The sequence below is a fragment of the Theropithecus gelada genome, chromosome 7b (genome assembly GCF_003255815.1).
Source record: "Theropithecus gelada isolate Dixy chromosome 7b, Tgel_1.0, whole genome shotgun sequence".
Taxonomy (NCBI): domain Eukaryota; kingdom Metazoa; phylum Chordata; class Mammalia; order Primates; family Cercopithecidae; genus Theropithecus; species Theropithecus gelada.
Window position 1 is genome coordinate 1,632,555 of NC_037675.1, and position 25,505 is coordinate 1,658,059.

The window sequence follows — 25,505 nt, forward strand, 5'->3', positions numbered from 1 at the left end:
CTTAAAAGCCAGCTTCTGCACATCTGTGATCTCTGTCTGAACATCGCCCTTCTAGGAACTTAATCAGTCTAGGGACCCAGCTACTGGCCAAGAAAGAGGGGACAAAGTACTGACATGCGCGACCTCAGTGAGGAAGCCAAAGACCTCACTGTCTTCTGTTTTTCCCTTCCAAGTCAGATGCATTCAGCGGGCTCCCTTTGCAACCACTTGCTGACCACAGATTCCCCATAATCATGAATCTTGGAAATAAATCATTCCCAATGGTCCTGGCCGTTTCATAACATTCCCTAGTATTCCTTCTTAATGACATAACATGAAATATCTATAAGGTAAAATGCCCAGCTCTGCTACTTCCTGGCTCTCTGATCTTGAGAAGATCTCACTTAACCTCTCAGAGCCTCTACTTACTCATCTGTAAAATGGGGACTAAAAATAGTACTAGAGATGTATACAAAGTATTTATACAATATCTAACCCATAGTAAGTAGTCAATAAGTGTAGTTGCTATTATCACTATCTTATTATTTATTACTTTTTTAAATTTTCACTTCCTTGGAGTACTGTTATGAGGATGAAATGAGTTATGTCTATGTCTACACAGCACCAAATACTAACTCCTGGCATACTGTTGGCACTCAAATGCTAGGTCCCTATGACCTTAAGGGATACTTTAATTCAAATACCTTTTCATTTTTATAAGGCTTAACACACTCTACACTGCCAGTCTGTGAGCTCAATCAAAGGAAAGTTGAGCTCTCTCTTTGGTGGCAAATGAGAGAATGGTGTCTTGGGAGCTTGACCTGAGGTCCTATCTCTAAGAACTACTCGGTTGCAAGCTGGAAAGGTAGAGACAATGGGGCAAGGACTGAGCCCTGGGGTTCTGGGTTCTCCTTTCCTACCGGCATTGAAGGAGGGAAGCTGAGGTTGAACTCACTGTGAAAAGTTTTAGTTAATTTGCTTATACCTAGCTGCTGCTGCTTCCTTTTTTTTTTTTAGACAGAGTTTCACTCTTGTTGCCCAGGCTGGAGTGCAAGGGTGCGATCTCGGCTCACCGCAACCTCTGCCTCCCGGGTTTCAAGGAATTCTCCTGCCTCAGCCTCCCAAATAGCTGGGATTACAGGCGTGCACCACCGTGCCTGACTAATTTTGTATTTTTAGTAGAGATGGGGTTTCTCCATGTTGGTCAAGCTGGTCTCAAACTCCCAAACTCAGGTGGTCCACCCGCCTTGGCTTCCCAAAGTGCTGGGATTACAGGCATCAGCCACCACAACAGGCTGAAACCCAGTGACCGTTAGATTATGGCAAAACATTTGAAAAACTTTTTGCCTATAATAACTCTGGAAGCAGACCACATACCAGCAGCGCTAAAGAAAGAAGGTGAATAAAATCAGAAGGCTGGATGTTAGCTAAACCTTGGTATGTGTAGCAAGTTATTATAAGAAAGACAAAAGTTGCCCAGTCTGCAAGCAAAGATAAAAGAAAGAGCAGAGGTTGGTTCCTAATGCATTAGAAAAGCAAACTTCTGTACCCCAAAGAAAACAAGATAAGCAGATTGCTCTTCTGAATCATTGCTTCTGTACCCCAAAGAAAACAAGATAAGCAGATTGCTCTTCCGAATCATTCTCAGAGACCTCCCTAAACCAAAGGAACTCAGTTGTGTGGCAAAGATGCAATGAAAGGTGTCACCTTCCTACTCAAATCTGCTGTTTCAGGTGGTCTCAAGGTAGCCTCTGTAAATTAAGAAAGTGAAGCATGGGTCAGACAAGGAAGGAAAGAAAGAAACGTTTTAAGAGCTATATCTAAGAAAGAACCTTGAATGTATTTACAGGCACATGGAACTGCCTGGAAGTATATAGATCAGAAGATCACTATGTTTTTTAAGAAATCAAGTTGTGGACAGTGTGGTGACTCACCTGTAATTCCAGCAGTTTGGGAGGCTGAGGCAGGTGGATCACTCAAGGTCAGGAGTTCAAGACCAGCCTGGCCAACATGGTGAAGCCCCATCTCTACTAAACATACAAAAATTGGCCAGGTGTGGTGGTGCATGCCTATAATACCAGCTACTTGGGAGGCTGAGGCACAAGAATTGCTTGAACCTGGGAAGCAGAGGTTGTAGTGAGCCAAGATCCCACCACTGCACTCCAGCCTGGGTGACAGAGCAAGACTATCTCAAAAAAAAAAAAAGAAAAAAAAGAAATCAAGTTGTGATAAGAGGTGTAAACCTAACCTGAAGACATCTGTATCTACTAAACTGTAAGGAACCCACAAGGTCCCTGAGCAGCAATAAGCACAGATGTCAAAGAAGGCAGCCCTCCAAAGCCCACTTACAATGTGGTCTTGGAAGACACATTTCTCAGAAAGCAAATCTAGGAGCTCACAGAATAAAAGACAAAAGCATCTCCCTGATCCAAAATCCAGAGAGCAGAACCAGGGTCTAATCAAGACACTTTCTTTACTGCCAGGGTAGGGGGTCCTTGAAATTTCTGTCCAGCAGGAGTCCATCATTGTTATGGACTGGTGTATGCAGTGTATTTCTATTTGCTATGGCCTGAATGTGTGTGTTCCCCCAAAATTCATCTGTTGAAATGTAATCTCCAATGCAATAGTATTAAGAGCTGGGACCTTTAGGAATTGATTAGGTAATGAGAATTAGTGACTTGGGGGTGATTAGGTCATGAGTAGGATTAGTGCCCTTATAAAAGGGACCTGAGGGAGCTCATTTGCTCCTTCTGCCATGTGAGGACATAGCTAGAAGATATCATCTATGAGGAATGGGCCTCCACCAGGCACCAGTTCTGCTGGCACCTTGATTTTAGACATCTCAGCCTCCAGACTGTAAGTAAAAGCTACCCAGTCTAAGGTATTTTGTTACAGCAGCCCAAACAAAGATGCCATTACAACTGGATAGCAGCTGCCTAGCTAGAGGTTGTACTTCCCAAGTTGCTTTGCTACTAGGTGTGGCTGTTTGAGCGCTCATCCCTGGAATGTCTGTGTCATTTCCACCTGTGAGTATAAGAGGAAATATCTAGCCTAAATGTTTGTTCCTTCTCCCCTTCCTGCTGGCTTGAGTGGCAATAACTAGGAAGCCATATGATGAAGATGGCAGAGCTGCCATCAGCCTAGACCCCTGAGAGACTTTATGCATTAGAACCACCTATCTTCTTGGAATATTCTCCCTGGACTGTGGCAGGAGTGAGGAAATTCTATTTTACTGCATTTCGGTTTTGTGGGGTTTTTTTTGTTTTTTGTTTTTGTTTTTGAAACAGAAACTAGTGTTAGCATAATACAATACAAAAAGTCTTTTGGACCAATAACAAGCAGCAAGAGAAACCTGAATGGACCAATAACAAGCAGCAAGACTGAAATGGTAATTTAAAAATTACCAAAAAAAAAAAAAAAATGTCCAGGCCCAGAAGGATTCACAGTTGAATTCTATCAGACATTCAAAGAAGAGTTAGTACCAATCCTATTGACACTATTCCACAAGACACAGAAAGAAGGAATCCTCTCTAAATCATTCTAGGAAGCCAGTATCACCCTAATACCAAAACCAGGAAAGGACATAGGAAAAAAAAAAGAAAACTACAGACCAATATCCCTGATGAACACAGAAGCAAAAATCCTTAACAAAATACTAGCTAAATGAATCCAACAGCATATCCAAAAGATAATCCACCACAATCAAGCGGGTTTTATACTAGTGATGCAGGGATGGTTTAACATACGCAAGTCAATAAATGTGATACACCATATAAACAGAATTAAAAACAAAAAGTACATGATCATCTCAATGACACTGAAAAAGCATTCGCAAAATCCAGCATCCCTTCATGATTAAAAACCCTCAGCAAAATAGGCATAGAAGGGACATCCTTAATGTAATAAAAACCATCTATGACAAACCCACAGTCAACATAATACTGAATGGAGAGAAGTTGAAAGCATTTCCTCCGAGAACTGGAACAAGACAAGGATGCCCACTCTCACCACTTCTGTTCGACATAGTACTGGAAGTCCTAGCCAGAGCAATCAGACAAGAGAAAGAAATAAAGGGCATCCAAATCAGTATAGAGGAAGTCAAACTGTCACTGTTTGCTGATGATATAACTGTATACCTAGAAAACCCTAGAACCCAAAAGACTCCTCCAAAAAGCTCCTAGAACTGATAAATGAATCCAGCAAAGTTTCAGGATACAAAATTAATGTATATAAATCAGTAGCTCTGCTATATAACAACAGAGACCAAGCTGAGAATCAAATCAAGAACTCAACCCCTTTTATAATAACTGTAAAACAAAAACAAAAACTTAGGAATATACCTAACCAAAAAGGTAAAAGACCTCTACAAGGAAAACTACAAAACACTGCTGAAAGAAATCATAGATGTCACAAACAAACGGAAACACATCCCATGCTCATGGATGGGCAGAATCAATATTGTGAAGATAACCTTACTGCCAAAAGCAGTCTACAAATTCACTGCAATTCCCATCATCAAAATACTGTCATCATTCTTCACAGAACTAGAAAAAACAATCCTAAAATTCATATGAAATCAAAAAAGAGCCCGCATGGCCAAAGCAAGACTAACCAAAAAGAATAAATCTGGAGGCATCACATTACCTGATTTCAAACTACCCTGTAAGACCACAGTCACCAAAACAACATGGTACTGTTATAAAAATAGGCACATAGATCAATGGAACAGAATAGAGTACCCAGAAATAAACCCAAATACTTACAGCCAACTGATCTTCGACAAAGCAAACAAATGCGTAAAGTGGGGAAAGGACACCCTATTCAACAAATGGTGCTGGAACAATTGGCAAGCTATGTGTAGGAGAATGAAACTGGATTCTCATCTCTCACCTTATACAAAAATCAACTCAACATGGATCAAAGACTTAAATCTAAGACCTGAAACTATAAAAATTCTAGAAGATAACATCAGAAAAATCCTTCTAGACATTGACTTAGGCAAAGGCTTCATGACCAAGAACCCAAAAGCAAATGCAACAAAAACAAAGATAAATAGCCGGGACTTAATTAAACTAAAGAGCTTCTGCAGAGCAAAAGGAACAGTAAGAGTGTACAGACAACCCACGGAGTGGGAGAAAATCTTCACGAGCTATACATCTGACAAAGGACTAATATCCAGAATCTACAAGACATGAATAGACAATTCTCAAAAGAAGATATACAAATGGCCAACAAACATGAAAAAAATGCTCAACATCACTAATGATCAGGGAAATGCAAATCAAAACCGCAATGCGATACCAACTTACTCCTGCAAGAATGGCAATAATTAAAAAATCAAAAAATAATAGATGTTGGCGTGGATGGGTGAAAAGGGAACATTTCTCCACTGCTGGTGAGAATGTAAACTAGTACAACCACTATGGAAAACTGTGTGGAGATTCCTTAAAGAACCAAAGGTAGAACTACCATTTGATCCAGCAATCCCACTACTGGGTATCTACCCAGAGAAAAAGAAGTCATTATACAAAAAAGATAGTTGCACACGTGTGTTTACAGCAGCGAAATTCGCAATTGCAAAAATATGGAACCAGCCCAAATGCCCATCAATGAGTGGATAAAAAAACTGTGGGGTGTGTGTGTGTGTGTGTGTGAGATACACACACACATATATTTGCAGCAACCTGGGTGGAATTGGAGACTATTATTCTAAGTGAAGAAACTCAGGAATGGAAAAACAAACATCATGTGTTCTCACCCATAAGGGGGAGCTAAGCTATGAGGATGCAAAGGCATACGAGTGATACAATGGACTTTGGGGACTTGAGAGAAAGGGTGGGAGGGGGTAAGGGATAAAAGACTACAAATTGGGTTCAGTGTATACTGCTCGGCTGATGGGTGCACTGAAATCTCACAAATCACCACTAAAGAGCTTACTCATGTAACCAAATACCACCTGTTCCTCAAAAACCTATGGAAAAAAAATTAAAATATCAAAAAAATAAAGAAAGGAAAGGGGGAGTGCTTCACATGGAAAGTTGAATCTCTCCCCCAACTACAGAAATATACAGGGTGAAAAAATAAGTAAATAAGAAGAGATAGAAAATTGTTATGGCACCAATGAATTCTACCTTGAAAATATATCTGCTTCATTAAAATCTTAAACAAACAACAAAAAATAGTCTTCAGAGAATTGTAGCTGAGTATCCTCTTGATACGTTTTTTATAAAATCAATTTTATTAACCTTCACTGAAACATTACATCAAAAAATGTAAACTGAAAACTAGTACCACATGCTATAAAGAGACTGTAACCATGAAAATAACTATGGAATAATATAATGGAAAATAGACAATTTTATTACATCCAAAAGGTACATTCTCTAGTCTGTAAATGACTTTTAACTGGAGGCCTCTCCTCTCTGTTAAAATTGAGCATTAAAAATACTCCAGCACAAAACTGTAGCTTATCTTCTTGAAATTGGAATGAATAAAAGAGAATTGAAAACAAGAATATTTTCTCATCATGTGATTTAAGATTGTTTGCCTGTATCCATTCAGCACCTAAAGCCATCTTGGGGAAGAGCAAAGATGTAACCAGTGAGATAAGTGGCATTGAATGTCTTAAGGGAAATTTCCATTAATATGGCACGATGAAGTACAAGACTGCAGCCTTCCTTTCATGTATCAAATCCCTATCACTTATAAAATAGGACTTTTTAAGGTTGCAAATAATGTTGGAAAATGAGACTAAATACTGCTGGTAGACCAGAAATTATGAGGAACACAAGAATGTCTGGAAGACGGAAAGCAGCAGATGGAGGAAATGAGGCTCAACATGGCTCCCAAAGCGGAATGCCATGACAGTGAAGTCTAAGGGCGCCCAAAGCTCAGTGTTAGTGGATCCTAAAAGCTGGCTGGCTTTCTGAGAAAAGAGCAGCCAGGTGAGTCCATTCATCCTGGGTTTGTACCAGTGCCGGGAGCCCTGGCAACTGCCTTCAGGAAGGGGTACTGACTGAGTGTGGGCACCTGAAACAGAAAGTCAGGGCAGCGCTGAAAACCAGAAACCAGTCCACTGCACTCAACAGAACATCCCTTATTCCCCCTTAACCACAGGAGGCAACCTCATAAGCACTCTCAAATAAAAAATTGTGCAGAGCCAAGAATCATCAACGTATGAGAAACAACTTCATAAAGTAGACCCTAGATCCCAGCAAATACTCAAGGAGATAAGAATTAAGAGGAGATTTTTTAAAAAGTATAATTAAGGGCCAGGTGTGGTGGCTCACGCCTATAATCCCAGCACTTTGGGAGGCTGAGGTGGGTGGATCACGACGTCACGAGTTCCCGACCAGCCTGGTCAACATGGTGAAACCCCGTCTCTACTAAAAATACAAAAATTAGCCAGGTGTGGTGATGGGCACCTGTAATCCCAGTTACTCAGGAGGCTGAGGCAGGAGAATCACTTGAACCTGGGAGGTGGAGGTTGCAGTGAGCCAAGATCGCACCATTGCACTCCAGCCTGGGTGACAAGAGCGAAACTCCATTTCAAATAATAATAATAAGAAGAAGAAGTATAATTAATATTCTCATAAGAATATGAAGGGTCTAGCTACTTGTAAAATTTTTTAAAAATGTAAATTTGAACACTTATCATGGTAGGCAGAGCAATAGCCTCCCCCAGAGATGTCTGCTTCCTAATCCTCAGAACCTGTGGATATGTTACCTTACACAGCGAAAGGGAATATGAAGATGTGATTAAGTTACAGATTTTGAGATGGGGAGGTTACCTGGGTTTATGTGGGTAGGTTCAGTATAATCACAACAGTCCTTATAAGGGGGAAGCAGGAGAATCCGAGTTAGAGAAGGAGATCTGACAATGGAGGCAGGGAGATCTGAAGATGTCATGGCACCAGCTGGGAAGCTGGATCAAGGGGCAATGAGGCAAGGAATGCAGGCAGCCTCTAGAAGTCAGGAGAGGCAAGAAAATGGATTTCACCCTGTCTGGAATGCGAACACCTTGATTTTAGGATTTCTGACCTCCAGAACTGTAAAATAGATCATACATTGTGTTATTTTAGACCACACAGTTTGTGGTATTTCATGGCAGCATCAATAGAGAGCAATACAATTGGAGTAAGAAATTCAATAGATATGCTAAATAAATAAATGGATCAAGGAATAAAGTAAGAAGAAATGTCCTCAGAGGGCAGAATAGAAAGACAGAAGTACAGAGAGCAAGGAGGAAAAGACGAGGCAAAGGAAGGACCAAAAGTTTCAACCTCTAGTAGTTGCTTACAAGGGCAAAAAGAAAGGGAATAGAGAAGGATATTTAAGGCATTAAAAAGAAAGAAAGAAAGAAAGAAAGAAAACAACAACAAAAAAACCTGCCTATAATCCTAGCACTTTAGAGGTCGAGGTGGAAGGAATGTTGAGCCCAGGAGTTGGAGACCAGCCTGAGCAACACGACAAAACCCCGTATCTTAAAAAAACAAGCAAACAAACAAAAAAACCCACACACACTTTCCATGTTTTAAAAAATGCAAGTAATCAGACTAAAAGGGTCAATGCAAATGAGGAATAGGGAAGGGAATGTAGTCCACTTCCCATACTTCTGGATACAATTGCCAGGAGAAATAGACAAATCCATAACTATAATCAGAGATTTTAATACCTTCTGCCACAAAATTAATAGGAAAACATAAACTAAAAAATCAGTAAGAATATGGAAGACTTGAAGAACGCTATTAAATAATTTCACCTAATTGACATTTATAAAACACCCTACCCAGCAAGAATAGAACACACATTCTTCTCAAGTGTACACAGATTATTTACCAAGATGGATCATATTCTGGCCCATCAAGCAAGTCTCAAAAAATTTTAAAGGGTATGATTCATACAAAGTATGTTATTTGATTTAAAAAAAATGGAATCAGGCCGGGCGCGGTGGCTCAAGCCTGTAATCCCAGCACTTTGGGAGGCCGAGACGGGTGGATCACGAGGTCAGGAGATCGAGACCATCCTGGCTAACACGGTGAAACCCCGTCTCTACTAAAAAATACAAAACACTAGCCGGGCGAGGTGGCGGGCACCTGTAGTCCCAGCTACTCAGGAGGCTGAGGCAGGAGAATGGCGTAAACCCAGGAGGCAGAGCTTGCAGTGAGCTGAGATCCGGCCACTGCACTCCAGCCTGGGCGACAAAGCGAGACTCTGTCTCAAAAAAATAAATAAATAAATAAATAAAATTTAAAAATGGAATCAAATAGAAATCTAAAACCGAAAGAGATCTGAAAAATATCCACATATGTGGAAATGGTATATAACACATTTCAAAAGAAACCAAGAGTTAAAGAGGTTATCAAAAGTAAAATTAGAAACAATTGTAAAAATGATGAAAGGGAAAACTCAGCATATCAGAGTGCATGAGATACTGCTCAAGTGGTACTTAAGGGGAAATTGAGAGCACTTAACACATCGGAAAAGGCAAAAGGACTCAATGACAACCAGAGAAAAATCAATAAGACAGAGAGCTGGCTCTTTAAGAAGATTAATAAAACTGATAAATCTGTAGCTAAAATGATTAAGAAAAGAAAAAGACAAAAATTACCAATTTCAAAAATGATTGAGAGAAGTAAATCACTACAAATTCTATATATCTTAAAAGGATAATAACGGAATATTATGAACAACTTTATGCAATAAATTTGACAACTTAGATGAAAGGGATAAATTCCTTGAAACACACAAACTTCTAAAGTTCACTCAGGAAGAAACAGATAACCTCAATTGCCTTCTATCTATAAAGATGTTGAATTTATAGTTTAAAGCCTTCATGCAGAAAAAAACAAATAAACAAAAAAAAGGAGTAACTTTACAGAGGAAAGCTGACAAATATTGCCTCAGCCAGCTGACCCAGATCAGTATCAGCAGTGATTAATCTTGTTGATAGGACATATTTTTTTGTTTAACGTTTAGGTTCAGGTGTACATGCACAGGTTTTTTACATGAGTAAACTGTGTGTCATGGGGATTTGGTGTACAGATTATTTCGACACTCAGGTGATCAGCATATTTTTCAATTCTCACCCTCTTCCCACCCTCCACCCTCAAGCAGTCCCCACTGGCTATTATTCCGTTCTTTGTGTCCATGTGTACTCAATGTTTAGCTCCCACTTACAAGTGAGAACATGCAGTATTTGGTTTTCTGTTCCTGAGTTAGTTCACTTAGGATCACGGTCTCCAGTTCCATCCATGTTGCTGCAAAGGACATGATCTCATTCTTTTTTACGGCTGTGTAGTGTCCCATGGTGTATATGTACGTCTTCTTTATCCAGTCTACCACTGATGGGCATTTAGTTTGATTCCACGCCTTTGCTATTGTGAATAGTGCTGTGTGCTGTGATGAACATACACGTGTATCTGTCTTTATGGTAGAATGATTTATATTCCTTTGGGTATATATGCAGTAAGGGGAACGCCGGGGTCAAATGATAGTTCTGCTTTAAGTTGTGCGAGAAATTGCCAAACTTCTTTCCACAGTGGCTAAAGTAATCTACATTCCCACCAGCAGTGTATAAGCTGTCTCGTTTCTCTGCAGCCTTGCCAGCATCTATCATTTTTTGACTTTTTAATACCAGCCATTCTGACTAGTGTGAGATGGTAGGTGATGGGAAGAGAATGGCACTTTACCTCTGTGATCTTCTTTCCAGAAACCCACAACTCCAGTCTAACCATGTAAAGACATCAGACAAATCTCAATTGGGGGGACATTCTACAAAATATGTAAACAGTACTCCCCAAAACTGTCAAGTTCATTAAAGACAAAGAGAGTCTTAGAAGCTGCCACAGCAAGAGGGGCCAAAGGAGATGTGATGACCAAATGCAATGTGCTATTCTGGATAGGATCCTAGAACAGAAAAAGCACAGTAGGTAAAAATTAAGGAAACATAAATGAAGTATGGACTTTAGTTAATATAAATATATGTTCATTATTTAGAGTAAATGTACCATACTAATAAAATGTTAATATAGAAGAATGGAGGAGTATATGGGAATGCCCTGTGCTATCGTCACAACTTTTCTGTAAGTCTAAAACTATTCTAAAATTTAAAATTAATTTTAAAAAACTTTCCCACAAAGAGTTTATCCTAGGGAAGAAAGGTTGATTTAACTAATAATGTAATTCACCATATTAACAAACTAAAAAAAAAAAACAAATGATCATCTCAACAGATACCAAAAAAAGGCATCTGACAAAATTCAAAGACTGTTTCTCATTAAAACTCTCTTCAAACTATTTATGACTAGAAGGGAATTCCCTCAATCTGATTTTTAAAATCTATGAAGGCCAGGCCTAGTGGCTCACGCCTGTAATCCCAACACTTTGGAAGGCTAAGGCAGGCGGATAGTCGGAACCCAGAAGTTCATGAGCAGCTTAGGCAACAGGGAGAATCCTCATCTTTACGAAAGATACAAAAATTAGCCAGGCTTGGTGGTGTGTGCCTGTAGTTCCAGCTACGCAGGAGGCTAATGTGGGAGGATCTTTTGAGCCCGGCAGGTTGAGGTTGCAACAAGCCACGACTGTGCCACTGCACTCCAGCCTGGGCAACGGGGCAAGACGCCGTCTCAAAAAAAAAAAAAAAAAAAAAAAAAAAAAAAAAAATTATATGAAAACTCTACAGCTAAAATCATCCTTAATTATGAAGTACTGAATGCTTCTCCCTTAAAATCAGAGACAAAGCGAGGATGTCCACTCTAACCCTTTGTACTCAGCGTGTTCTAGCAAGTGAAAAAAGGCAAGATAAACAAAGGTATGCAGATATCAAGTAAAACTGTCTTCATTTACAGAGGACATGAACATCTATGTAGAAAAACTATGGAATCTATTAAAAAACTACTAGACCTAAGATGTAAATTTAGCACCATGGCAGGATACAAGATCAATATACAAAAATCAATGGAATATTATGAATGCTAGAAACAAAAATTCAGAAATGGAAATTTTATTAAAATGCTGTTTACAATTGCATAAAGATATAAAATACTCAGAGATTGATGCAAAAATTTAAAAGACCTGTATATATTCTAAAAATAGCGAAACATTGCTGAGAGAAATTCAAGAAGACCTAAATAAATGGGAAATAAAATAGATTGTGTTCAAGACTGGAACACTCAATATTGTTTTTTTGTTTTTGTTTTTGTTTTTGTTTTTTTGAGACAAGAGTCTCGCTCTGTCATCCAGGCTAGAGTGTGGTGGTGCAATCTTGGCTCACCGCAAGCTCCGCCTCCCAGGTTCACCCCATTTTCCTGCCTCAGCCTCCAGAGTAGCTGGGACTACAGGCGCCTGCCACCATGTCTGGCTAATTTTTTGTATTTTTAGTAGAGACGGGGTTTCACCATGTTAGCCAGGATGGTCTCGATCTCCTGATTTTGTGATCCGCCCGCCTCAGCCTCCCAAAGTGCTGGGATTACAGGCGTGAGCCACCGTGCCCAGCCTGGAACACTCAATATTGTTAAGCTATCAATACCTCTTAAATTGATTTACAGATTCACCCAATCCAAATAAAAATCTGAGCAGGAATTTTTTTGAAACATTGAAAATTTGATCTCTAAAACTCACATGAAAATGCAAAGTAACTGGAATAGTCAAACGATTTTTAAAATGAAGACCAAAGTTAGAGGACTAACAGAACCTGACCTCGAAACTTACAAAGCTACAGTCATCAAGACAACAACAATTGTATAAGAATAGAAATGCAATGATAGTATACTATGTGATACTGCTGTGAATATTATTTCTGTGCTCACGACATTGTAAACAAGTGTTAGAGGATGGAAAAATGGAAGTTTTGGATGAGGCCCCAGAACTGTTTTTGTTTGTTTGTTTCTTTGTTTTAACTGATGTGCAGAAGACAGCTTATGCAGGATTTGGAAACAAACGAAAAGAGAAGAGATGAGGGAAGCCAATTTTGTAACTTTCAATCCCAGCCTACATCTATGGCATTAACAGGTCAGAAGATGGACATTAAAAAGGATTTTTAGAAAAATGTTTGGAGAGAGTGTGGAGGAGGCAGGATGTGTTGTGACCTTTTCATTTCACACCAAATCAAGAGAGAAGGACTTTTAAAAGATTCTTCAGGGAGCTTAAAATACATTCTCTGGGGACTTAAGAACAGAAGGGGTAGATGGGGAAAGAGAAAAAGCCAAAGACAACCTCTTCCCTGACACCAGTGTTCCCACTGCAACAGGCCAGAGCTTGGGGAGGAGTGAAAGCCGAACTTTAAATCAAGATGAAAGCTTTGACTGTGACATGGGTCTTAGCATTTTGACTACTGCACGAGCCTGCACGTACACACTCAAGTGACTGGAGAACTTATGTGACCCAAGAGTGGTCAGAGAAGCCATGGAGACTGCTCACATTTTCATCCAGAAGCAGGCAATTCAAAATAAGAGCAGGGAAAAAGGGGAGGAGGGCATTTTAAGAGTCCCACATGATGGAAGTGATGGTTATACAATGAATATTTATTTAACAATAACAGTGATTATAAGTAAATTGGAAGGGTGAAAGGAGGGAGAAGTCTATGGAAGACCAAGGGTTACAAAGCTAAGCCTTTATCTTCCATGTCAGGAAATCAATACATTTATCCAAAACTGAAAAATCAAGAAATTGTAAAAAACAAGCATCATGAAGTTAAGTACCAAATAAATATGCAAAAAAGTTGAAAGTGTTTCCTCTGAGAGCAGAAAATAAGCACTGGGAAAGGAGTTGAAGGGGAAACTACCATTTCTCACGAAAAAGCTTGCACCATGTTTTTTAAAAAAATGTATACACATATATTCTGATAATTTATAGTTTTACTAATGAGAAAATTCATGGGGCCTGCCCATGTTTTCACACAGAGGTAGAGGTAACTACATTTGCATTTTTAAAACCACATACGCATATTACCATTTTCTTTTTAAACTACATATACATATTACTCTGATAATTTTTGTTTTTAAATGGGAAAAAAAAAACAAAAACCTTTAAGGATAGCAATAGGGATGGAAGAAAATTCACACTGTGCAGCTTATATGAGCAATGTGTGTTTGAAAGGGCAATTGGACACCCCTAGGCAAAATAAATGAATCTCAACTTAAGTCTCACATTTATACAAAAATTAACACAAACTGGATCACAGACTTAAGAAAAAACATAGGAGAGGCCGGGCATGGTAGCTCAACAACTGTAATCCCAGCACTTTGGGAGGCTGAGGCATCCAGATCATTTGAGGTCAGGAGTTCGAGACCAGCCCAGCCAACATAGCAAAACCCCATCTCTACTAAAAATACAAAAATTAGCTGGGCATTGTGGTGTGCGCCTGTAGTCCCAGCTACTCGCGAGGCTGAGGCAGAAGAATCGCTTGAACCTGGGAGGCAGAGGTTGCAGTGAGCTGAGATTGCACCACTCTACTCCAGCCTGGGCTACAGAGTGAGACACCGTCTCAAAAAAAAAAGGAAAGAAAATAGAAGAAAATCTTTAGTATTTAGGGTTAGGCAAAGAATTCCTAGACTTCACACAATCTATAAAAGTAAAAATGAATACACTGGACTTCATAAGAATTAAAAATTTTGATCTGTGAAAGACCCTGTTAAAAGGATAAAAAGATAAGCTACAGAGAGAATATATTTGCAAATCACATATATAGAAAGAACTTGTATTTAGAATAAATCAAGCATTCTCAAGACTCAACAGTAAAAATGTAAACAATCCAATTAGAAAATGGACAAAAGACATGAAGAAACAGTTCACCAAAGAGGATACACAGATGGCAAATAAACACATGAAAAGCTATTCAACATCATTAATCACTAAGGAAATGCAAATTAAACCCACAGTAAGATTCACTACACACATATCAAAGTGGCTAAAATAAAAAATAGTGACAACACCAAATGCTGGCAGAGATGTGGAGAAACTGGATCACTAATGCATTGCTGGTGGGGATGTGAAACAGTAGCACAACTCTGAAAGATAGTTTGGGAACTTCTTTTCATTTACAAAAATAAATCCTCATGATAAAGATCTAAATATTAAGAAAAGATTATTCAAAGTAGTAGAAAACCATAGAAGAGTAACTCCAGGGATAGGAAGACTTTTCACAACAGGGCACAAAATGTAATCATGACAGGGCACAAAATGTAAAAGTCATAAGCAAAAGACAGATACATTTGACTACATCAAAATAAAAGCTTCTGTATACTGGAAGAAAAACTAAACAAAGCAAACAACAGCAAAAGCAACAAAGAGACAAGGCACTCCATAAGCAAAGTTTAAAGATAAATGACAAACTGGGAAAAAAATTATTAATATCCCCATATGGAAAGAACTCCTATAAAACAACAAGATAAAGCAAACTACCCCCAAAAAACACAAATAAATGACATAAACAGACTGAATTCAGACACAAGGAAATACAAATTAAAATACAGAAAAGAAAGTTCACCCTCACTAATAATCATGGCAATGCAAATTAAGACGGGATACCATTTTTTTCTCATGAGTGCTTGGCAGAAATGGAAGTCAACTGGCATGGGTGTGGAGAAGCAGGTGTTCATGCTTTAATAGTAGTGTAGCCAGCACAGTGGATAACTGGAAAAAACCTTAATGTCCACTAATAGGGAAATGGTATAATAGAAAACTATGAAGCTGTTAAAACAGTGGGATAGATCTATATGCATGATATGGAAATAACTCCAAGAAACAGTGATACATTTTAAAAAGAAAACTGCCGAACAATATGCCTAGTATAATCTCGCATTTAAAAAACAGCAACAAGGCTGGGTACAGTGGCTCATGCCTGTAATCCCAGCACTTCAGAAGGCTGAGGCGGAAGGATTGCTTGAGCCCAGGAGTTGCAGACCAGCCTGGGCAACAAAGTGAGACCTTGTCTCTACAAAAAAGAAAAAAATTAGCCTGGCAGGGTCACATATGCCTGTAGTTCCAGCTACATGGGAGGCTGAGGCAGGAGGATTACCTGAGCCCAGGAGGTCAAGGCTGCACTGAGCCATGTTCATGCCATTGCACTACAGCCTGGTGACTTTGTCTCAAAAAAGAAAAAAAAAAAAAAACAGAAAAAAATCCAAAACGCTGTATTTATGTGTATATCTATGTACATCAATAGATATGACAATAGTTATACCAAATTTTTAACAGCGGCTACATCTAGGAAGTGAACTGGGATGGTGTGGGTAATCACAAGAGACTATAGAATGACTTACACCATTAAATCTTTTTTCTGTGTGACTATTTTACCAATTTTTTTGTTTGATTATTTTACTAAAAGACACATTTGCGTCACTTGTTTAATAAAAAATAATGATGCAGCACTTAAGATAGTATCTAGCATATAACAGTTGCTCAGAAATGCTAATTTCAACTTAAAAATAAATTAAGAAAATATTTTCAAAGAGTTAAAAAAATAAAGGATGATGTAGCAATAATGGTTCTATGGCCAAGGTTCTAAATGCCACATTATATAAGTGATAGAATTCTTCCCCAGGGAACAGAAAAAAAGGGGCACTTTTAGGGGAAAGGGGAACTTACCAAACAACCAAAGAAAGATATCCAGGGTCTGTATGTATTCACTGACCCAGAAACAAGCGTAAGTGTGTGTTTCTAGAAGTGCTTTACTAAACGCACACTTAGCATATTAGAATGGTAAACTTACCTGTCGTCTTCACTACAGAGGTGGTGGAAACCCCATTGAGCTCACTAGCACTCCTTTTCACAGGCCTTGGCTTGTATTCTCGTCTGGGGACACTGGATGCAGCTGATATTCTGTAACACACATCATAAGATGAGCCAGACATCTGATGTTGAAAGCTTTCCAAACACACATTCTCTCTGCCTTGTTGAGTACAGGAACTTAGGTTACAGCCAGTGGTCATGAAAGGGATGATTTTTACACACTGACTCTTGAGTAGCCAAAAGTGATGGAGGTGATATCACAAATGTAGCTTTTCAACTCTATTTGAGCTTGTGAGTGAAATTCATCTTGAAGAAGACTAATTGGGCCAGGCATGGTGGCTCATGCCTGTAATCCCAGCACTTTGGGAGGCCAAGGCAGGCAGATCACCTGAGGTCAGGAGTTCAAGACCAGTCTGGCCAACATGGCGAAACCCCATCTCTACTAAAAATACAAAAATTAGCCAGGCATGGTGGTGGGCGCCTGTAATCCCAGCTACTCGGGAGGCTTAGGCAGGAGAATCTCTTGAACCCGGAAGGCAGAGGTTGCAGTGAGCGGAGGTTGCAGTGAGTTGAGATCGCACCACAGAACTCCAGCCTGAGCAACAGAGCACGACTTCATCTCAAAAAAAAAGACTAATTTTCTTCATCAAGTCTCTGAGGCATCCAGCAAGTGCGTGGGACGCGGCCAGCATCCAGTGATGGGAGCTGCCTTCTCCCTCACTCTACTCATATAGATTACAATAGAATTATGAAAATACACTCCTGTGAGTAATAGGTAAACTATCTGCCTGCAGAAGTGGATGTTTCAGGGACTTAACACATCTTTGTCTTCCCTGTGTAACTAAGTCACTGATTTAAGTAAAAATCCCTCGAAATTTATGCATTACCATAATCCTGTGTAAAACAATTTTCTGTTATCAACTCTAGTTTAAAAACAGGGTATTTTTAACCCAATATTCTAATAAGTAGGGTTGCCATGCAAACAGGATATGATATTACTAATTTTCAGAAAAGTATAGCCTACATCTATTATTAAAGTCACAAGGAACACAGAAACCTTTCTTTGATTGTTCAGAAAATATTTTTGACTCTTTCAATACCTGTCAATATTATGAACACAGCCTCAAATTTGTCAATATTTTGACTCTTTCAATACCAGTCAATAATATGAACATAGCCTGAAATTCGTATTGGTGAAGTGAAAACATTATCTTTTTTTAAAAAACAGATATTTACATATTTTCCATAGAGCATCTCACTTTTTTCCATAGCTCTGGATGTTTTCCAACTCTTTGTGAATGGAGAGCTAAACTCTCATCAAATCAGCAGTGAAGCCAGGGTAGTTCTGTAGGAGTTGATGTCCCAGGTGGGAGAGCAACTTTGGTTAGTTGCCCTAAACACAGGTCACCAAAAAAGGGATTTAATGAAAAGAAAAAGGAGAAAAGCTGCCAGGTCCCTTTTCCCAGTTCTACCCTATTGGCCAAAGCCAGTACTTATTATCTCAGTCCCATCCCACATCCAACCACGAAAGCCGGTGAAAGAAAATTCAGAACAGAATGAGGTGGGGGAAAGGGGAGATGGAGAGATGGAGAGACAGACACATAGATTTCAATAGATGTTACCTCCGCAGCCCTTGGCTTGTAAGAAACGTGGAGGCGCTTACCGCATCTGTAGCTTGCTCTGCAGCTCCTGCAGAATCTCTGTGGACTGTTTGTGATAGTCTAATGCTGCCTCTATGAACACGGCCAACTGGCTGACTTGTTCTACCTGCAGCAGAAGTGGAAAATTACTCCATGGAGGCCAGAACCTATGTAATGTCCAGAAAGAGAGGAGACCAGCAACAAAGACCCAGCTTTGCAGGGAAGGCCAGCGTCTGCCTCGGCTCTGGTCCATTTCATTTAATTTCATCTAGGAGCTCTGTATAATAATCATATAGGTCATGGTATGGAGCTATAAATGCTGGAAAAACATGTTCAAAATTATTTGTGATCATGAATTTGATTTAACTCAATAAAATGCCTGTTTTTCCAATTAGATGATGATTTTTCTCAGGAGATTTTCTATGCTATAAAGCTCATGGATCTGAAAACAGAGAGATAAAGCTCTTCCAGTTATAAATGAAGCCAACATTTAGCAAAGGAACTGCCTACTTAGTCAAGTGTCTCTACACGTACTTTCTAGCTAAGCCAAATCAAGACATTAAGTAAATTAAACAGTTAAGAACTGTAAATGAAACAGATAAGAAAGGGGGCTGGGAGCAATATGTGAATGAGGGCGATTTCCCTGTCCCCTGTACGCTTTTTGTTGCTATCCACTCAACATATTTTCCCTGAAACATAGAGCTAAAGGGAATGAACTATAAAGACACTGGCATCTCTGTTTCCCACAAATCAAGACATTCATGAAATTAATGACTAACTTACAATGAATTTTTAAAAGCTGTGTCTTATAATAAAAACCTGGATGATATGGGGCTGTATAACTTGAGGAAGAGCAATCTGAGGAAGGCCTGAGAGCTTTCCTGCTCCCCCACGTGTCTGAGGGGCTGCTATAGGAAAGAGATTAAGCTTATTTCTGGAAGCCCCAGAGGCAAGCCCCAGAGGGTTGAGGTGATGGGCCTCCCCCAGCAAGAATCCAATCAACTATAGAGCTGGACAAAGACACAAATCAAAATCAATCCTACACTTCGCAGGTTTCCCCAAAGCCTATGCATCATTTCCATACTTCATTTTCTACTCAGCTTTAGGGCAAAGTCTGCCTGCTGATTCATTCACACAATCTCACCCTGCCTAACCAATCATGGACTTGTCAGCCTTCAAAGATCCACGCTACTTTCATTTGTAGTTGCAAATCATTCTTTAGTTGCCTGTACTTAAATTTTTCTTACCCACTTATACTATTTTAAACACGGGCTCAATATGCATGTAAGGTATACATGGAACTCCATGTGTGCCAAGCTGCGATCAGCATCCGAACAATGAAATCCTGTCGAGTTTCATTTACTGTACCATGCTCTGTGGCTGGAAAAGCAACAAGCCTAGCCTTAAATTTCCAAAAACCCAATAAACAAAACAAAGACAGCCTGGCCCCTACCAAATCCTAAGGATTTCTTAAATTTCACGTCTTTGGCTTTTACACATACTTTTAAATAAGTCCAGGGCCATGGCCTAGCACAATCAGAGTAGAATTTATTATAGAAACAATTTTTCTTCCTTACAGTGCTAGAGTGGTGTGCTTGGTGAAAACGATGCCATGCCTCTCTGCCTTTAGTAAAATTTATTTGTCCTGTCTTATTACCCACTTTATAAAATGCTTGTATTTTATAATTTTTAAAGAAATTGTGAAAGATAACTAAATGAGTATTTCTTGAAACATATTTGGGGTTGGGGAACGGGAAGGGGGCAAAGGGATTACAAGCTATCCTCTCTGTCGTGGCTAAAACACAAGGCGATGTAATCTAGAGATGCATTTGTAACTGCTCATTGGGTGGCTGACTCTGGGAAGGAAATGAATCCTGAAAGCCCTTAAACCTTGGGAAATAATGGCAGCACTGCCCAATGCCTGCACCTAGTAGGTGCTCAGTACAAGTCCTGAAGGGGTGGCTACTAGGCTGTAAGTCTCTTGTTGACTGTGAAGACCAGGTGTGCTACGAGTAGATTATTTTCCTCCTTGAAAAAAATGGAAGCTTCCAGCTGTCCCCCAGATCATGAGCATTGAGATGTGTGCTGGGGACCACGGGGACCAACACAGGTGGATTGAGCTTCCCAAACAACAATTAGAAATAAATACCTAGACAGGCAGAACCAACCAAGATAAAGCAATAAACTCAGGCCTAGCAAGAGCCAAAACCTGACCAAAAGGTAAAACATTTCTCTTCCATTGTTGGAATTTTAGCAGTCCATCTGTTGAATCAGAGAAAGTCACCTGGGATGGGAAGAAAGGCTTAATTCCACTTCTAGGTTGAGACCTGGGCTGACACTTTGCTGGTGCCATCTATTCAGAGCAAAGTGTGACCTCACCCATAAAAATGTTCACATAATATATGCCGAGGAACTGGATTTCCAGATAATCCACTCCCTTTTCTGAAAATGAAGCACTCTAGCTCCTACAGATGGGCTCACACTCAGCTGATGTTTGAGGTGAGAAACTCATAATGCAAGCAGACTTCCACGTAGGTTAAAGGTCAAGGAGGCACAGGCCTTGGTGGCTGACAAATGTGTGAAGTGAGGGCTGTGAAGCTACCTGGGAGATGCACAGAACCATAAAACCAGAGGGGGCCTGAGGTAGACAGAATCACGGACCCTGAAAAGATGTCCAAATCTTAATTCCCCAAACCTGCAAATATGTTACTTCACAGAGCAAAAGGGACTTTGCAGTTATGATTGAGTTAAGGATCTTAACATGAGGAGATTATTTTGGAATGTCTGAATGGCTCAACGTAATCATGAGGTCCTTTCAGAGGGAGACAGGAGTGCCAAGGTCAGAGAAGATGTGCCAATGGAAGCAGAGGTCAGAATGAGGTATGTGAAGATGCTGTGCCACTGGCTGTGAAGAGGGAGGAAGCGAAGAATGAGCCAAGAAATGCAAGTGGCCTGTAGAAGCTGGAAAAGGCAAAGAAGCAGCTTCTTCCTCCAGAGCCTCCAGAACAAACGTGGCCCTACCCACACCTTTATTTTAGGACTCTAGGCTGGAAGACAATAAATGTGTGCTGCTTTAAGCTACAGTTTGTGGTCATTTGTTATGGCCCCAACAGGAAACTGATACAGAGCTATTTTAGCCCATCCTCAAACTACGCAAAAACCTAACAATGAGATTAGTGCTGCCCAGGGTCCCCCATTCATGGTGATGGGAGTTGTTGCCTGGAGACACATAGGAACCAAACTCAGGGGGTAATGGACCTATCGTGACTGGGCCTGGGGACTTCACTGTTGGCTTGGCTGTATCCCAGGGCTTCTCACTCTCTTCTGAGGGATAACCCCAAAACAGGAATTAACTCAATTTATCTCCCATGGCAGACTACACACAATGTACAATCCACAAGTGACACACATGTGTCCCCTGTGGATACATTTCATTCCAAACCTCTCTTTAGCTGGAAACTAATGGATAATTAGCAGCATATATGGCCGTTGGGAGTACTTTAGTCCTGAGGATGGAAACAGAGAATAGATGTCCCCAACTACAGTGGACTAAGGATACTAGAGGTTTCTAGGAGTTGTGGAAACCTCAGGGACACTTGCATAAGATCTGAGCCATTAGCCTGGCCTTGAGGGCCAACTGCAAAGGGCTTAGGCTGTACCCAAAGGAAGAATGGCTCAAAGGACTGCATACTGTAACAAAGACTGTCTTAGGTCAACTCTGCAAGAGGACTATGGAAACTGGGGTGGCCAGAAGGAGCAGGGCTGGGAACTCTCCTCCTCTGACCCTTTAGCAATCACTTACCAGGGGACTTGGTGAGCAGCCGGGTGAGTAAGCAGAGAGTAGCACACCCTGAAGCCCATGGCGAGGACAGAGAGAGAACTGTGATGTGAGCAGCTGATGCCTGTCCAGACACCTGGGGTCTGCAAGTGTGCTTGGCAAGCATGAATAAAGAAGTATACATCTTCAAAAGACAACAAGTGATTCTCTTTAACAACTGAAAAGGCACATTTCCCATACAGGTCATCTTCAATTTACAGTGTAATAATACCAGTAATTTCTTGCTCTATCGTATCAAAGACCTCCACTCTCTGTGGATTCCTCAGAGAAGCTATGGAAAATTTCTCATGAATTTTGCAGTCTGGTTATAAACAGATGCATTTTCCAATGGGGCAAAAGCCTTTATTCAGAGTTTCTGAGAAAGTTTGAGTAAGGCAATTAAATTAATAACATGGATAATAATCCCTTACACTTTTATTCTCCACTTTATCCTTTTAAAGAATTTCTCAAATGCAGTTGTTAATTTGCCTGATACCAGTCAGGTGAAATGATTTTCCCAGAGGCTTAGCAGAAGCAAAACTGGAAACAGAATTCAGGTATCTCACTCCTTGCTGGATATGCTTTCTATGAGTTCAGTACCTCCTAATGTATCTTATTCCACACATTACAGTCTCTGAAACATTAGTAATAATATAATAATGTGACAGAATTCTGTGGTCAAATAAGTTTGGTAAACTGCCAACTGTATTTTCTCTTAGGAATTAATCTTTCTTACCATCAAATAAAGACTCCGAAAAGTCTTGTGATAAAGAAACTCTGTTTAGTTTTATTTAACCCAGGGTTTCCCAAACGTGTTTGACCACAGAGACATTATTAATGCAAAACACACTAACATCCCATGGGATGGATTTTGGAAAATGCTACCCTAGACCAATGGAAAGACCCCAGGAATCTGGAATCTAGTAATTCCATGGGTCTAAACCCATGGATGGAGGGAGGGTCCTGTAGCTGGGGGATGTATACCAAGAGAGCCAGGACTGCAGATGCCTTTACTCACTGGACTGAAATAAGCATCTTCTATGGAATAATCTCTGATTTCTGCTAATGTCAAAGACCTACATTTGCTAATGGTCAGTTGTGAGGAATAAACTTCTCTGCAAAGACAGAAGAGGTGATAGTGTGTTAACAAACCTATGGGTGATATACTGTTCCCAAGAAATGGCAATGAAGGCTAGTAACCAGTCTGCTGACTTTCCCACACTTTTCTCCAAGAGGAGGGCTGCCCTGGGTACCTCTCAGGACCCTGCCAGGCCCAACTTGGCCTGGTGAGAAATTAGTCATGGGACTGCCCCTCCTGGATCCCTGGAAAGTTGGAGAACCAAAACACCTCCTGGCTTGCATCATTGCCTATAGAATAATGATGCTGTTCAGCCTCAGGCAAAATGTGAAGAAATGCTCAATGTCTCCAATCCAGCTGCCACTCACAACACAACCAAAGGCTACAGTGTGGGGCCAAAGGAGACTCTTCTTCATTCTCCCATTCCCAGTTTTGCCAAAAATAGATAAGAAAATAGATACAACTTCTGCTTAGGAATGTTAGAGTGAGCACATCATCTCTCTCCACCTCCCCTTCCTTTGGTGATTCATCTAACTGGTGAGATTGCAGGAGTGGCACCCACTTGGCCCTAATAACCAGGGTATCTGGACACTACAAGGAAAGGCAGTAGGGGCCTGGCTGTGGGCTCCGGATTTCTCAAGAAAGTGGGTTTGTGAAGTGGCCACAAGATCGTGTGTCATTTGGCTTTGTGGTCTCTGCACCCGCTCTCCCTGCAGGGGCTCCAAGGTCTAGACTTCAGGCCAGGAATAGCTCACTGGACTTCTACTGTGGGCCCAGGCCCAAGCTGCCCCTTCCAACATGGCTTTCTAGAGAGCCCTGCTCTCTGAGCAAGGGGCTGGCATGTGATCCTATGTGGCTCCCCCGGTTTGTTTCTCAGTTGGGAGAATGCAGAGGTGAGGACAGATGAAAGACCACACCCTGGAAATCCCTGCAAATGGCCTGTTGGCCAGAAAACCCTAGGAAGTATTACATCTGGAGACCCAGGAAAGACCAAGTCTGTTAACTCCAGTCAGGGTTCTCCTCACATCAGACAGAGCTTTGGCAAACAGTTTCTTTTGAGGCATTCCCCGGTGAAGCTTTTATTGTGTCTAAGGCAGGACGAAGAGACATGAGGGCTAGAGAAGGCATCAGCTCTTCCCCCAGGGTGAGATTTCGGTCTTTGAATGGTCAGTGCCAAACAGAGATGGGCAGGTAGCACCAGAGCACCAAGCACACCCATCTCAGAGGATTTCCCTTCATTCGCTTTTCTCTGCTTATTCACTTTCTCTTTGGAGTGAATGCTTCTAAGTCTTCTCACCAGGCCCTCCTCCTCCCCCTCCTCCTCTCATGGATGAGGCTGGGGATGCTCCCTAGTTAGTAGGATGGGTTGCTCTGCCTCAGTCACTGGCTCTGCAGGGTTGCGGCCAGCAAGGCTCCCACTCACCCAGCTTCAGCGTCTCAGGCTGTGTCTAGGTAGTGAGACAGGCTGGCTCTCCCCTAGAGCTGGCTGTCATCCACCGAAGAAGGTGCAAGGAGGAGAAAGTGTCATCGGGACTTTAAGTCCAGGCCATGTCCTTCAGCAAAGTTGACCAGGAGGTCTGTATTTTACAACTTTCAAGTGTTCTCATCAGTTAAAGACATGTCCCTTGATTCCAATCTGGCTTTTTTGTCACTTCCTCCATTGGTCAGAATCCAAAGGGTGAATGGCTGGGACTGATATCCCCACAGATATCTGATACTGTGATATCCCCACAGTAACAGAAGCATGTTCTACTTGTGTCTGGAGGAAGTGTCAGGGCCTCCGCTGCCTGCCACCAGGCTTCCCTTGCAGCCGCTTATTTGACAGTTTGTACACCTTGTCTCCAGCAGGTACCGGATCAAGTGGAAACACCGTCCAATCCATCAGGCAGCAGCACCCGAAGACCCACTGTGTTTGACATGGCGATTAGAACAGGTCCCAGCCATCTTTAGTTTCTGCCAGGAAATCCAGCCCTCCCCCGCCACCCTGAAGCACAGCTCCTCATGCAGGACTTCCCCACAGGAAAGGAAGCAACATGGCAACAAGAGGTTGAGTGACCAAGGTTGGACGTGCGGGTGGTGACTCAGAGGGAGCAGGAAGCCAGAGTCCCATGGGCGGCAGAGCCACCAGCTCTGGCCTGGTTGTTGGAGATGGATCAAATGCAGGGCCAAGGATTCAAGTACGCCCCATCCACCATGTATTGGCATTTTGTCTTTCTCCCAGCAAGTCACATTCTCTGTTTATCCCCAAGCACCAGGCAGT

General features: G+C 41.0%; 1 protein-coding gene across 6 annotated transcripts in view; it reads right to left on the reverse strand.

Annotated features, from left to right (window-relative positions):
- The window catches only part of SH3GL3 (SH3 domain containing GRB2 like 3, endophilin A3), a 167,789-nt gene that overhangs the window by 13,207 nt on the left and 129,077 nt on the right, over positions 1 to 25,505 (reverse strand). For all 6 annotated transcript variants that reach the window (XR_003120464.1, XM_025391823.1, XM_025391819.1 and 3 more), the window contains 2 exons: positions 18,374 to 18,477; positions 16,691 to 16,800 (listed from right to left, as the gene is read on the reverse strand). Coding sequence is in view for 5 of the 6 variants with exons in the window: in XM_025391823.1 (XP_025247608.1) it covers positions 16,691 to 16,800; positions 18,374 to 18,477 (214 nt within the window). In the remaining variant the exon portion in view is untranslated. The remainder of the gene's footprint in view (positions 1 to 16,690; positions 16,801 to 18,373; positions 18,478 to 25,505) is intronic.